The 14251-nt window shown below is 37.7% G+C and overlaps 3 protein-coding genes across 4 annotated transcripts in view; all 3 read right to left on the bottom strand.

Annotated features, from left to right (window-relative positions):
- Positions 1-2074, bottom strand: part of xpo6 (exportin 6) — a 33224-nt gene extending 31150 nt beyond the window's left edge. The window contains exons 1-2 of the mRNA XM_079869929.1: positions 1598-2074; positions 75-165 (exon numbers count right to left, since the gene is read on the bottom strand). Coding sequence (XP_079726055.1) covers positions 75-165; positions 1598-1600 — 94 coding nt within the window. The 5' untranslated portion in view covers positions 1601-2074. The remainder of the gene's footprint in view (positions 1-74; positions 166-1597) is intronic.
- Positions 2075-3266: 1192 nt separating this feature from the next.
- On the bottom strand, positions 3267-7714 carry antkmt (adenine nucleotide translocase lysine methyltransferase). The gene is made up of 7 exons (XM_079870572.1): positions 7656-7714; positions 6611-6667; positions 6363-6526; positions 6172-6276; positions 5530-5670; positions 4371-4421; positions 3267-4266 (listed from the first exon to the last, which is right to left on the bottom strand). Exons 3-7 carry the CDS (start codon positions 6522-6524, stop codon positions 4078-4080), a joined length of 648 nt encoding a protein of 215 aa, XP_079726698.1. The 5' UTR covers positions 6525-6526; positions 6611-6667; positions 7656-7714; the 3' UTR covers positions 3267-4077.
- A 437-nt stretch (positions 7715-8151) lies between these two features.
- Positions 8152-13426, bottom strand: LOC307158209 (uncharacterized protein). Of its 2 annotated transcripts, none has more exons than XM_079870602.1 (4): positions 13270-13426; positions 12862-12959; positions 11737-11863; positions 8152-9463 (listed from the first exon to the last, which is right to left on the bottom strand). In XM_079870602.1, exons 2-4 carry the CDS (start codon positions 12956-12958, stop codon positions 9193-9195), a joined length of 495 nt encoding a protein of 164 aa, XP_079726728.1. In that variant the 5' UTR covers position 12959; positions 13270-13426; the 3' UTR covers positions 8152-9192. The 2 variants fall into 2 exon arrangements, with proteins under 2 accessions (XP_079726728.1, XP_079726727.1); XM_079870601.1 differs by having other exon boundaries at positions 12862-12962; positions 13270-13398.
- Between the last annotated feature and the right edge of the window lie 825 nt (positions 13427-14251).

Raw genomic sequence — 14251 nt, 5'->3', positions numbered from 1 at the left:
TAACAGCACAAAGGATGACTCTGCAAATCAGGAAATGATGAGGGTGTGAAGGCCGGTGTCAGGCGTATGCTCACCGATCTCTCTCTTGCGGTCATTAGTGGTGCAGCTGTGAAAAAACTCTGTCATGAGACTCTCCAGGGCCCGTAAGGAGGACTCCTCTGACGCCTGCAGACGAGAGAGAGAGAGAGAGAGAGAAAGAGAGAGAAGAGAGAAAGAGAGAAAGAGAGAGAGAGAGAGAGAGAGAGAGAGAGAGAGAGAGAGAGAGAGAGAGAGAGAGAGAGAGAGAGAGAGAGAGAGAGAAAGAGAGAGAGAGAGAGAGAGAGAGAGAGAGAATGGGGGGAAGGGCAGAAGAGAAAGATGTGATATGACAAGATAAGGCATTTCAGTCTGAACTTTTAATGCAACCATGCAATGCATCGAACACTCTAATCACATATAATCGAACTGTGAATCCGCAACACAATGACTTTTTTTTTTCTATCAAGGACACTGTGAATTACTGTTTGTCAAGCTCTCAAATTTTTAGACTTCTGCTTTGCTGGTTGTACTTACGCTGTTGTTGTCGACGTAACTATTATTTATGTTTTGTGCAATTGTTAACAGCTCATAAAGGGATTGTTCACTCAAAAATAAGAAGTTTGGCATTATTAACCCTCATGTCATGTATGACTGACTTCTGTGGGACACAAAAGAAGATTTTTTTTTGGAAAAATGTTTCTGTGTTGTTTTGTTGTCCAAAACATCTTTTAAAGAAAGACATACCGGTTTGGACCATCATGAGGATGAGAAAATTATGGAAATACTTATTTGGGGGGGTTTAATTTATTTTATTGGGTTATTTGTTCTATTTCTAGTTCTGCATCAACCCTTAAAGACTAAGTGAGATGCATCATGTTATGTTTTCTTAACAGTCCCCTTTTCAGTGCACTCTCAGCCTCAAAATACTTACAAAAAAAAAAAAGTGAACAAAAAAAAGTGAGAATGCTCTGAAAAGTAAAAGGAAAGACGAATGCAGGAAGTGGGCTGATGATGATGAAGATGACGATGATGATGCTCGGGGTTTTGAATTCTTCGTATGAGTCACAACACGTTGCACTGCTCCAGTGTGTGACGTCACGGGACAGCAGAAGAATGCCTCTGATTTCCTCATACTCATCAGACTGTCAATAACTCGAGAGGACACACACCGTTACATTCACACGCAGAAGAAATAGCCTAGTGCTCGGTTTCATTTATGAGACTAGCATCTGGTTTCATCCATTAAAGACAGAATATCTCATGCATTTGATTTACCTTCTTATCTGACAGATCTATGTCTGCTATAGGTCTCAAATTATATAAGAAGAATCATATTACGGAAATACGCACATAAAAATAAGTGTTTCTGACAGGTGCTTAAATCAAATCAGTGCTTCTAACACAATGTCGTATGACAATTTACAGATGAACAAAGAAGCACAAACGCTTCAAAAGCAATGCAACCTCCAGGCATTGGTGCACATATAGAAAGTTCACGATTACATAAGAGAAATTTTGGATCAAATATAAAAGTTAGCGTCTTATACATATAAATATTTTTGCTTTAATATTGACTCACCATGCCCGGGCTCTTGAGCTTTTATGCGGCTATGATATGAGATGAATCTGGATCTGCTCGCTCATGCTTCCTATGGGGCCTTTGTGTTTCACCTTCTGGAAGCACCGAAACCCCGCATCACTGTCCCGCACACGCCCGGCGGACCCCGGGTTCGGGCTCCGGGACACTTGTTATTATTGTTGATCTAGCGCGAGACTGGAACTGACGCTGCCCGGATACACGGAGACAACGCGCATGAAACTACTGCGAAACAGAGAGACGATCAACCGAACAGCGGTCTTGAAAATGTGCCGGGACTCTATTCTTCACGCCTCGGGTGGTGTTAGCGCTGTGTGGGACTAGGAGCTTTAATTTGAGCCCTCAGAAAGTCTGACAGTGCCACTCCTTGGGTTAGTGGGATCTCTCTTTCCGTGCAGGCCTCTCGTAGCTTCCTCTCCTCTGCCCATTAACCTACCGGAAGTGACATCTTCCTCACAGAATTAGAAATGAAACGGTAGAACGGAAAATAGTGTGGAAGAGTGAATAATTAGATGGGCGGGGCTTAAAGAGTCAAGGTTGTCTCTAATTGGTCAGGAGCGATGGGTCTTTAGTTAGGTTTTTATTTTTTCGAACAGTACATTCTGCAATTATTTATTTTATTGGGAAAATATCATATATATATATATATATATGAGAAGATGTGGACTCTTTGCAAACCAACATTTCTTCGATTTTATAAATGGTAAAACACTTAAAATTATACATAAAGGTTTTTTGGACAAACAACAAACAAAAAAGGTCCGGAAAAATGTAACAGTTGTATTTATGTGTACGATTTGCATTTATTTATTTATTTTGTTTTTCTGTTTATTTATTTATTTTAGAACAAAAATATCAACCTACACAACCTGATCATACCAAAATCTACTTAAACGTTGTAAAATGTATTGCAGGACATTAGATGACTTTTTTAAAAGTATATGAAAACATTTAAAAAGGAGTTTCATTTTTCAACACCGTTTTCTTTCGCTTTAGACGTCACGTGGTGCGTGTTACTTTTCTCAGCGCTGGTCAGAATGCACCAATCACAGTCGTTTGTGATTGCTAACCCCGGCTTGTAATTTAAATACTTTCATAGTTGATTCAGATGAAAATTTCCATTCGCATGTCAATCATGTATATTTATAATCATTTTAATTAAATTATTATACTTTAAAGTGATGAAAATACCTCCAATAAGACATGAAACGTTCTGAGATTTGAAGTGTCTCGATAGGGGACTCGGAGTCGTGAGCCGTCAAGCGCCCCTGGAGGAAGACACTAATGTGCTCGACAGAAAACTGTAATTAGGAACTAGTTATTAGGTGCTTTCACTCAAACCATTAAACTACCGGAAGTGAAATCTTAATCTCGGGCCGGATGAAACCTGCCGCAACAAGACACATGTTGAGTACAGTATGCACTATGTGTGCAGGTATTGCCTCATTATTGCACAAATGCATCCTCTATTAGCAGAGCTTCTCAATCTAGATGAGTCCTATGTAGTTTCTTGTATAAAGACCCCATTTATACGATACATTTATTTTCTGTCCAGTTACATAATTTTTTTAATTATATAACTGTACTGTTAGATGTTTATTTCAATTTTTTTTTTTTTTGTATCGTTTATTTGTTTCATTTTCTTAATCGTCTGGTATTCCCTATACCGCTATTGTTATTTCCAATGGTCAATACGAAGTTATTTCGTTTGACATCAGCTCTAACACAAATGGCTTTCTCAGTGGATAGCAGTTTTGTTGTTTTAATATTTGTGATTTTGAATAAATGTAGTTTGAGTACTTCTAATCATTAAAATGCATTGTATATATGTGTGTGCATTGTATCATTCACTGGCTTTTGTGAATATCAGCATAGACAAAATGGCCAATACCATAAAGCTTTGGTACCTTTTGTTTCTGCAGTTAGACTTTTGAACTGTGAGAATCAGTCTGTGTCAGCCTGTCATTTCTGAACTTGAAAGGGAAGAGCTTGCCGTTCTCTTGCTCATCGTTTCATGTGGTTTGCTCAACGACTTCACATTATGCAACCCATCAACTCAAGTGCATGTTGAGTAAGACTGCAGACTGCGTAGTAAACATTCAGAAACATACACTTCTCACACAATATATTAATTTAAGATGACTCACAATAAATGTGGTTTATTTCCTTTTTTCTGAAAAAGAGAAACACTTAAAGAGACTGTACACATGACATTATCTAGGTCACATTAAGAAACAGGAAGTCATCCATGGGTTTGAACCCTTTAAGGAACTCCCACAGACACCGACTTTGTTTTTCGACATCTTATGTGTTGTTTCGCTTAAGAGTGAGAGGACAGTAAAAATGATATATAATTCATATTTAAAAGATTTTTAAAACTTTCTGTGCATAAAACAATTCTGTAAAACATGATAAAACAAAAGCCAAGCTTAAATAAGAAAGCAGATTTAAAAAAAAGTTTGTCATCTGGAGACATTTGTATCTTGTGACTGGTAGCGTCGTCTCAGTTCTTGTATGCGATAGGCCCACGCTCTGTCCGCACCTTCACCCTCTAGTCTGCACGCCGTCCAATCAGGAAACGGGAAACGTCCCGCCACAATCAAAGCGTCTTCAGGGAGCTCAGCCAGTAGCTTCTTTTGTAAAAGACTTAACTGACACAATACATATACATGGTATATCAGGCCTTTAGGCTCAATAACATTATGCAAATGTATGAACTGATTGAATAAAGTCTATTGAATAAAGTTGGACTTACCACACTAGGGGCTAGAAATACTGTGACATTTTTATACGCTGAGAGATCAACCTGGAAATACACACGCAAAAACACAAATGTACATATATTACACACAATATTGTTTAGAAATCATATCTGTCTTCTGTATGAGAAATGTGTACGTGGATGAGAATTTAGGACAGTGTATTTATATGGGAGAATCTGTTTGAGTATAATATAGTATTTTAGGTGTTTAGATGTTCAAAATACCTTCCACGGGTATTTTGTTTGGGGTATAAATATAATATGAGTGTTTAATAACTGGGTAAAATATTTGTATATTTATTTATATGTTAATCAAATATATAGTATGCGTAACAAAATATTTATAATATGGCTGTATAATGTCTGGGTAAATTATTTGTGTATATATATTTTTTTCCTTTCAATATCAGTGCTGTCAAAATGAATGCTTTTTTCAGTTTAATGCTTTAAAAATATGGCTGCGTTATATTATATGATCACACTCTCATTCACTCAAGTGCTTTTAAACTATTCAAGCATAAAAAGACACAACAGAGAACTGTACTGGCGTGCTTTGTGTGAAGCGGCTCTCTGTGAACAAAAACCCGACTGACCCGAAGAGCACAACTGTCAAAACGCCATTTTTTGTCGAGTATCCTCGTGAGTACAGTCTTAAATGGTTTTAAAAAGTCTTAAATGAGCGTAATGTGCTGTGAGAAAATTGGATGCATTTCAGATCCGTGCCATGTGCATCAGGTCTTCTTAAAGTGACAGCAGCCCAATAAACCTGCTGCAGTCTGTGATTAATGTTAATCAAAGAACAAAAGACAAAATCACTAGCTGCTCTTGACTGAATAACTTTTGTAGCTTTAATAAGGATTAATCTATTTTCAGTTTATAGTTTATGTGAAGATGGTTTTAAAGGGTTAGTTCACCCAAAATTTTTAATTCTGTCAGTAATTACTCGCCCTCATGTTGTTCAAACCCCGTAAGACTTTCGTTCATCTTCAGAACACAAATGAAGATATTTTTGATTAAATCTGAGAGCTGGATCACTCCTCCATAGGCTTCTATGTTATTAAAACTTGCCGGCCCAGAAAAGTTAGTAAAGACATTGTTACAATAGTCTGTTTGGATATAATAAAGTATTTTGATTGTTCGATGTTCACAATACCTTCCACAGGTCCTCTCGCTGATATGAAACACTTCTGTGGTGTCCAGCTCTCCACGCATGAAAGCATGCAAGACGAACAAGCCAAGGATTGAGCTCAAAACCAACCGCTGGAGAGAAACCCTGACGACACGCTTCTAACACCTGCACACATTTACAACAAACACATAAGCACATATACTAACATTCAAAAAATGTAATCAAAAGTGTCAGTAAAGACAATTATAATGTTACAAAAGATTTCAATTTCAAATAAATGCTGAACTTTTGAACTTCATCAAAGAATCCTAGTTTCCACACAAAATATTAAGCAGCACAACTGTTTTTAACATTTGCAATAATCAGAAATGTTTCTTGATCATCAAATCATCATATTAGAATGATTTCAGAAGGATCACGTGACACTGAAGACTGGAGTAATGATGCTGAAAATTCAGCTTTGATCACAGGAATCAATTACATTTTACAATATATTACAACAGAAAACAACTATTTTGAATAGTAATAATATTTCACTATATTACTTCGTTCACTGTATGTCTGATCAAATGAATGCAGTCTTGGTGAGCATAAGAGACTCCTTTCAAAAACATTTAAAAATCTTACCAACCACAAACTAAATGAAAAAGTATGATGATCACTTACAATCCTGCCATCCCCTGATCCCAGGTCAGCGATGCCTCCAGATCTGCCCTTCAGAAGAGTCATGACGTTACACACTTGAGCTCTGCTCGCTGGCATGTAGGGCACCTGAACACAAACACAGCAGCAGTTATTGGGCTGATAAATCCCTCATCATGTGCAGCATTAATACCGACACGCTCCTCAAGCCTCACCTGTAATTTGAGTGGCACTCGGCGAAACCCCGGCATCAGAACTCCTGCCCAGACGGCATAGAGCGCCAGACCCGTGCCGGCCGTCAGCTGCAGGATCTGCCAGCCGCCCAGACGCCTCTCTCTGAACTCGGACAGCATCTCCTCCTGTATGTCGTCTTCCATGGCTATAGAGATGAACACTGTATGACTATATCAGATCTTACACATCATATTTTATATCGTTTTACATTTTCAGATTGCACACATACCTGAGCAATGGGTTGATGCCTAAAAGTTGCTTAGTGGTTTGAGGTCCAGGCTTGGACCTGAAGTTGCAGGGTGAAGAAATTCACTTTAATTTAGTTTATTTTTGAGTGATGAGGTTAAATTGCAGATTTTAATTGCACCATCTATCCCTTATATTAGAGGAACTGAAAAATTCGGCTGCTCGGTTCTTCTAGGAATGTGTGTTGTTACCAAGTGTCAGTGTTGTAACATTGTTAGTTCATGAAGACGAGTCTTAACAGATGGTTGATAACTGAACTGAGCTGGACGATGGCATCACGGTTTTCTACAGAGTGGTTGTATAGATTAATAAGCTAAATTTATACTTTTTTACAACAGAAATGAACCATCACTGAACTTTCTTAAGCTTGACCATGACGCTATTTTCTTCTAGATCTGCTGTACAGCTGAAACAAACTTTGTTGTATTATTTTCATGTTATCTCTGTAAAGCTGCTGTGAAACAATCTGTATTGTAAAAAGTGTGATACAAATAGAGATGACTTGACTTGACAAGATCACAAAAATCATTATATACTTACTTATAATAAACACTTATAGATTGTATATGATATATTGGCATGGGATATAGACAATGTGGGCATAATTCACTTTTAATAATTTAAACCTCTTTTACCACAACAAAATACCCCCAATGTCCAATAAAGCCATTTTATTGACATGTAAGTTATTTTATTGACACGTCGTCTGAGTTGTACAGTAAACCCACTGTGTGTGTTGTAATAATTTAGGTACATTTTCCACACATATTATGTCTAAAAGGCTAATTATGACCAGAAACGGCTCTGTGCATAAAAGCACACGATTCCTAAATATGAAGATATTTGTAAAAAAGTAAAAAAGAGAAACATTCACATCTCTGGAGGTCAGTCAGTTTTGTTTTACTAAATATTTACAACACAGACACATCAAAGTCATGCACTGAACGTGTTAAACGCATTATTTTATAAAGTGGAATACGAAAACAATATACAACCTTTGAACAAACATTCAAAAACATCCAACTAACCTTCACTGTACGCTGTCTGAACATATTTACACTACAGCAGTACAACAACTTCCGGTTTTGGAGGATTCAAAATAAAGGTCCGGCGACTGAACGCATAATTCAAAGTTGAAGTATCATAATGGGTTAACAAAAAAAAAATCTACTCACGGGTTATATTCATGAATTATAATTTTTTTAAAAAGCATCAAAATAAATACATAAATAAAATAAACATTTATTAGTTGTCCCTCATTAAAACGTTCCTTCAAGCTAATTTGGAACTGTCTCTTTAATAAGAAGTCATAAAATGGTGTTTATTTTACATAATCTCTGGCATAAAAATCGAGTTACATCATGATAAATTTCCCGATGAAAACGAAATCATATAAATTATATCAAATAATAAAACTGTTCTATGAATAATAGCCTCCTGACTGCATTGATTACGGCATCGGTTTTTACAGTGTTCAGATGATGGCGCTCTTATTAAGGGAGAGGAAGTCACAGCTGACCAAACTGACACTGACCATTTATTTTCATTTCAACAAACCATCATTACAAAGAATGCATCAGACATCAAGACATTTATTGCATGAATTTGCTAAGAAAAAAAACCCATTATTATATAAACATGATCCTGATTCAGACAAGTTTTAATGTCAACATATTCCTATAATGTCAACATATGAAATACTGTTAATCTTATGCAGCACCAAAATCATGTTTAGGTCAAAATACAAGAATACTGTTTTGCTAGTTTGGTAAAATGCATCATATATAAGAAACAGAGAATGATTGACTGTTTTTTCCCCATTCAACATCTGCTTTCATGATGATGAAAGCCAAATTAATGTTCAGATTTAGGCAGAGATTCAACAAAATCATCACTTCAGATGTTCAGATCTCTTACAATGATCGTCCAGTAGAGGACAGACACTGTCCATCAGAAACATTTCATAATTTTACTATTTTCAGTTCTTCAGTGGTGAATATTTTCCCATTATAATATGAGCCGTTGTTTCCTTTTTAAATTAGTTACCTGTAGCTTATTATTATAGCATGCAACAATGAGATGCTAAACAACAGACTGATAAGCTTATTATCTGAGTAATGTGCCCTGATAAACATGCTAAAACATATGCATATATTTGTGAGTGTTTGGAATACAGTATTTACATTATAAGCTCTAGTGAATCGGTAAAAGAGGGGGGAAAGTAAACATTTCAATATTTAATGCATCATACCTTGTTTTTTTTTTTTAACCTCATATGTTCCACTAGTATAGCTCTAATATTAAAAGATTAATGTATTTGTGATATGAACTAATATACATTTTATATTTCTAAACGCATACATAAAAGTAAAACTCCATCACACTATACAAATAACCTTTCATATGCGGCATGTTCCATACAGCCAGTTTATGACTTGACTAAGTCTGTATATTTTGTAATATAAAACACTGTAAATCCCAGAATTTTGCTCTGTATTGAATTCTGACAGGCTCATCTCTGGAAAAGCATCATGATTATGTGTCCAGATCTGCTGCCGTCTCCTGCTAAGTGCCAGGACCTCTTCTGGCTCTCCTCTGAGCCCACAGGGCTTTACCCGGGACTTTGACAGGACTTTTCGCTGGGATCTGTTGTGGGATTCTCCTGACAGAGAGTCTCGGGGACGTCCAGAGTTTTGGCTTGGGAAATTTTCCTGCTTGGATCTCGTCCACAAAGCTTTCCACTTTGTCAAACTTGTTGGTTAGCTTGGCCAGGTTGTCCTTCAGAGTGTCGAACTGCTTATAGAGATCTCCCACCGCATCCGACAGGGGCTGGATCCTGTGCACAACAAAAAGAACATCAAATATATACATAAAAAACACGCAAAAGAAACCCAAACATAAATATTAAATTTAAACACATAACTAGTCCTGCAAAAATAATTCCTTAAATCATGTGGTTTGCATGAAATTCTTTTGATTTGGGAAAGTAAGTAATGACCTGGCAAACCACCCATTCTAGCAACACACTAATTTTTTTTTAGAACATCTTAGCAACCCCATGGCAACGACCTACAACACAATAACACAGTGATGGTGAGTTTTGCACAGGCAAGCACCGTTGAATTTATCTTCAGAAATTGTACAAATGAAATCTTTTATTTATACTATACATGCATGGACATACATCCTTCCATCCTTCCATCTTTCCATCCTTCCATCCTTCCTTCCTTCCTTCCTTCCTTCCTTCCTTCCTTCCTTCCTTCCTTCCATCCATCCTTCCATCCTTCCTTCCTTCCATCATTCCTTCCATCCATCCTTCCATCCATCCATCATTCCTTTCATCCATCCTTTCATCCATCCTTCTTCCTTCCAGCCATCCTTCTTCCATCCTTCTTCCATCCATCCATCCATCCAGCCATCCTTCCATCCATCCATCCATCCATCCATCCATCCATCCTTCCTTCCTTCCTTCCTTCCTTCCATCCATCCATCCATCCATCCATCATTCCTTTCATCCATCCTTCCATCCATCCTTCTTCCATCCTTCTTCCATCCTTCTTCCATCCAGCCATCCTTCCATCCATCCATCCATCCAGCCATCCTTCCTTCCATCCATCCATCCATCCATCCATCCATCCATCCATCCATCCTTCCTTCCTTCCTTCCTTCCTTCCTTCCTTCCATCCATCCATCCTTCCATCCATCCATCCATCATTCCTTTCATCCATCCTTCCATCCATCTTCCATCCTTCTTCCTTCCAGCCATCCTTCTTCCATCCTTCTTCCATCCATCCATCCATCCAGCCATCCTTCCATCCATCCATCCATCCAGCCATCCTTCCTTCCATCCATCCTTCCTTCCATCCATCCTTCCATCCATCCATCCATCCATCCATCCATCTTTCCTTCCATCCATCCTTCCATCCATCCATCCATCCATCCATCCATCTTTCCTTCCTTCCTTCCTTCCTTCCTTCCTTCCTTCCATCCTTCCATCCATCCATCCTTCATCCATCCAGCCATCCTTCCTTCCATCCATCCTTCCATCCATCCATCCTTCCTTCCTTCCTTCCTTCCTTCCTTCCTTCCATCCATCCATCCATCCATCCATCCATCCTTCCTTCCATCCATCCTTCCATCCATCCTTCCTTCCTTCCTTCCTTCCTTCCTTCCTTCCATCCAGCCATCCATCCATCCATCCAGCCATCCATCCATCCTTCCTTCCTTCCTTCCTTCCTTCCTTCCTTCCTTCCTTCCATCCAGCCATCCATCCATCCAGCCATCCTTCCTTCCTTCCTTCCATCCATCCATCCATCCATCCATCCATCCATCCATCCATCCTTCCATCCATCCATCCATCCATCCTTCCTTCCTTCCTTCCTTCCTTCCTTCCTTCCTTCCTTCCTTCCTTCCATCCATCCTTCATTACTTTCATCCATCCTTCCATCCATCCATCCATCCATCCATCCATCCATCCATCCTTCATTCCTTTCATCCTTCCTTCCTTCCTTCCTTCTTTCCTTCCTTCATCCATCCATCCTTCCTTCCATCCATCCATCCATCCTTCATTCCTTTCATCCATCCTTCTTCCATCCTTCCATCCAGCCATCCTTCCTTCCATCCATCCATCCATCCATCCATCCATCCATCCATCCATATTTTATTCGCTCAGAGGTCAGGCTATAAAAGTAAATGATGATGTGTAGCAGAAATAGTTAGAAATGATGCAGTAATTATGCACATGAAGTCTTTCATGACTAATGGTGCATGAAGCTGCTGCACAGATTTTAGGCTTAGGATCAAAGGTCCTGCACCTTGAGAAGACAGCATATTGAGCAGATTAAATGTTTCGTTTCAGTCAAAGCATTTTTGGATTAATAATCATTTCCTTTTATGGCATGTGATCCTAATTTTCTCCAGTTGCACTGAAAAAAAGAAACAGAAAGGAAAATGTCACAGAGAAAATGGCCAGATGGCCTCAGACTGGAGTGGACTATGTGTGCCATGGACAGACTAGCTTTGGTTTCCATTAGGTATCACAGAAAATACCTCATTTCATGAAACCAAACACCTACAAAAGTTACAAAACCAACAGATTTCACATCCTACCTGGTATATTCGGGTAAGATGGACGCATGATCGTTGACCAGCATGTCTTTGACCTGGTACATGATGGCGTATTTCCAGTTGTCCAGGACCTGCGTCAGGTTTGAACAGCTCTTGCCATTCGGTTTGTCTGTGACAAGTGAACACAACTTCATATTGAGCTTCTGGTTATATGAAAACTCATTCAAAGATGCTTACATGTCACAGTGATCCATCATTTGTGCTGAAGGACGTTTGTTTCAGAGAAGGCTAAACCTTTTTGAGATTGTTCTTACTTTGAATGTTAAATTTATTCTACATCTACATGTTAATATCACTGAGATGCTTATACTAATTTTAGTACAAGTTTTATTAATTTTGTTGTGTGTTTCTGTTATTTTATATGGTTTTATTTCAGTATTAGTTTTAGGTTTATTAGTACAGCAAGTGAAACTAATAAAATCTTGATTTAACTAAATTAATTCTTGCCTTATATTTCAAATAAAACTTCACGTTTATTGTTTTATTATTATTAACTATTACATTTTATTTTTTATATATTTATATTTTTATATATTATTATTATTATTATTATTATCATCATCATACTTTAACAATATATTTATTATTGTTAAAGTTTATTTAATTTCAAGTAACAAAAAGGTTTTTTTATGTTTTTAGTTTTGGTTAACTATAATAACCACGATCCATTCTGATTTTTCTTAATGTTTTTTTTATTTTTTTTATCAGTAACTTAGGATTTCATTAAATGTATTTATTTTTTGTGTGTGTGCATGAAAACAACAACAAAACATACACAAATCAGTGTTTTAAACTGTCATGTCCAAAGTATGGAGGGTTACGACCCTCATGTGAAATAAATGTAAAACAGCACATATAATCTTTTATTTCAACAACATCTGTCAGAAAAAAAATCTCCATTTAAGAGTTCTGCCCCAGTGGCATTTTTGTATAAGGCAGATAAACAATCTTTTCTGAAAGTTTAGAACTATTTTGGAGACATTCTACAAACATTTGCATTATATCAGCACAACTGCTCTTTAAGAGTGAAATTATTGAGATCAGTCAGGATTTTTCCTCACATCACCTGTTCCTACTGATAAAAAGAACAAGTTGAAGAGATTTTACCTCGGTGGTCCCACTCAGACGTGTCCTGGGTCAGTTTCTTCTGGGCCGTACACAGACACAGCAGCGACAGCAGGTTCAGAGCGCTCTTCATCCTCATCCTCCTCAGAGAAACAACAATCACGTCATTCAGGAGAGTGCAAAGCTAGGATCTAGTGCTGAGAATCTGACATGATCTCAGGCTTTTATACGAGTTCATGATTTTCAGCATATGCCTCACACATTAAAATAAAATCTGATGAAAGGCTTCATTGACTGTCTGGTAAACAGATTGTTGTAAATACTGAGCAGATGCAGAAAACGCAGAGCATCTGTAAAGTCTAAAAATGCTCCAAACGAGATCTCACTGGAGTAGTTAAAGGTCATATTGTGAGTTGGAATAATATCCGAGTTGTAGTCCAGGGTAAATACCTCAGTTCGTGTGCTGGGAGTTTGTTCTAGTGGTCAGCGGAGTTGCTTGCATGAAATAATCCCTGTTACTGAGATTCAAGTGAAGGAACATAACTGCGTCTGCTGGTTTATAGCAACACCACGCTCCAAAATCCTTCCCTCAACCTGTTCCCTCCCCCTCAACAGAGACAAACATACATGACATCACCGCTCTCATCATGAGCTTCATTGCAACAAATCGGAGATTTCTTTAATATCCTTATTGTTTCCAGATGGCTAGATGTTTCTCCTAAAAAAAACCTAGAGAGTAAACTCACATCAGTGTTATTTTAGTATCATTGAGATACTATTGTAAGAATTGAGAAATTAGGAGATGCCGGACAGTCTGGTTGAAAAGCGACCAGATCCTGAGAGACGAAAGTCTCACCTCCGAGTCATCCTAATCTATATCTCTTTCCCCCTTCTCTCACCCCCTCTCTCTCATGCTCAAGAAAATGTATAGGTCAATGTGAATGATTATCACAGAGTAATTTTTCATGTTTGGTATCATTTAAAATGTCTCAGTGCGACTGGTACAAATGTCTCATTTCCAAATAAGTAAAACACAAGGTAATAAGGTTTTTAAGAGTTTAAAGATAACTGACATACAAAAGAAGATGATCTCCTGCAAATGGTCACACACCCCCGTTTATTAATATAATATTTATATGAATATATTTAATTTCAGTTCATTTTATATATATATATTTTTTATTTTTTATTTTTTTTTATAAGTTATAATAACCCTGGCTCACATTTGTCTCCACCAACTACAATCAAACATCAGATATCTCAACATGAACTCAAGCATTTCTCTTTAAATTCTTGCAAGACTAAATGATCTGGGCTGCTGCCCGCATTAATTTAACCACTCTATAGACCCCTTTTGCGCCGACGTCACAGTTACATCACGACGCTAGCTGGAGGCAAAACAAACGGAAAACTGGAGGCGGCCTATACAAAC

The sequence above is a fragment of the Squalius cephalus genome (assembly GCF_949319135.1).
Source record: "Squalius cephalus genome assembly, chromosome: 1".
NCBI lineage: Eukaryota > Metazoa > Chordata > Actinopteri > Cypriniformes > Leuciscidae > Squalius > Squalius cephalus.
Note: the sequence above shows the minus strand (reverse complement) of the source record. Positions and strands in the feature narration are given on the sequence as shown.

Excerpts from the sequence above, each read along its gene's own strand:
- antkmt (XM_079870572.1), bottom strand. The coding sequence starts at position 6,524 with ATGGAAGACGACATACAGGAGGAGATGCTGTCCGAGTTCAGAGAGAGG. Across the intron at positions 5,671-6,171 it reads GATCAGGGGATGGCAGGATT|GTGTTAGAAGCGTGTCGTCA; the intron begins GTAAGTGATCAT and ends AAATGTGTGCAG. Across the intron at positions 4,422-5,529 it reads AGCGAGAGGACCTGTGGAAG|GTTGATCTCTCAGCGTATAA; the intron begins GTATTGTGAACA and ends GTGTATTTCCAG.
- LOC307158209 (XM_079870602.1), bottom strand. The coding sequence starts at position 12,958 with ATGAGGATGAAGAGCGCTCTGAACCTGCTGTCGCTGCTGTGTCTGTGT. Across the intron at positions 11,864-12,861 it reads GTCTGAGTGGGACCACCGAG|ACAAACCGAATGGCAAGAGC; the intron begins GTAAAATCTCTT and ends CACTTGTCACAG. Across the intron at positions 9,464-11,736 it reads ATCTTACCCGAATATACCAG|GATCCAGCCCCTGTCGGATG; the intron begins GTAGGATGTGAA and ends TGTTGTGCACAG.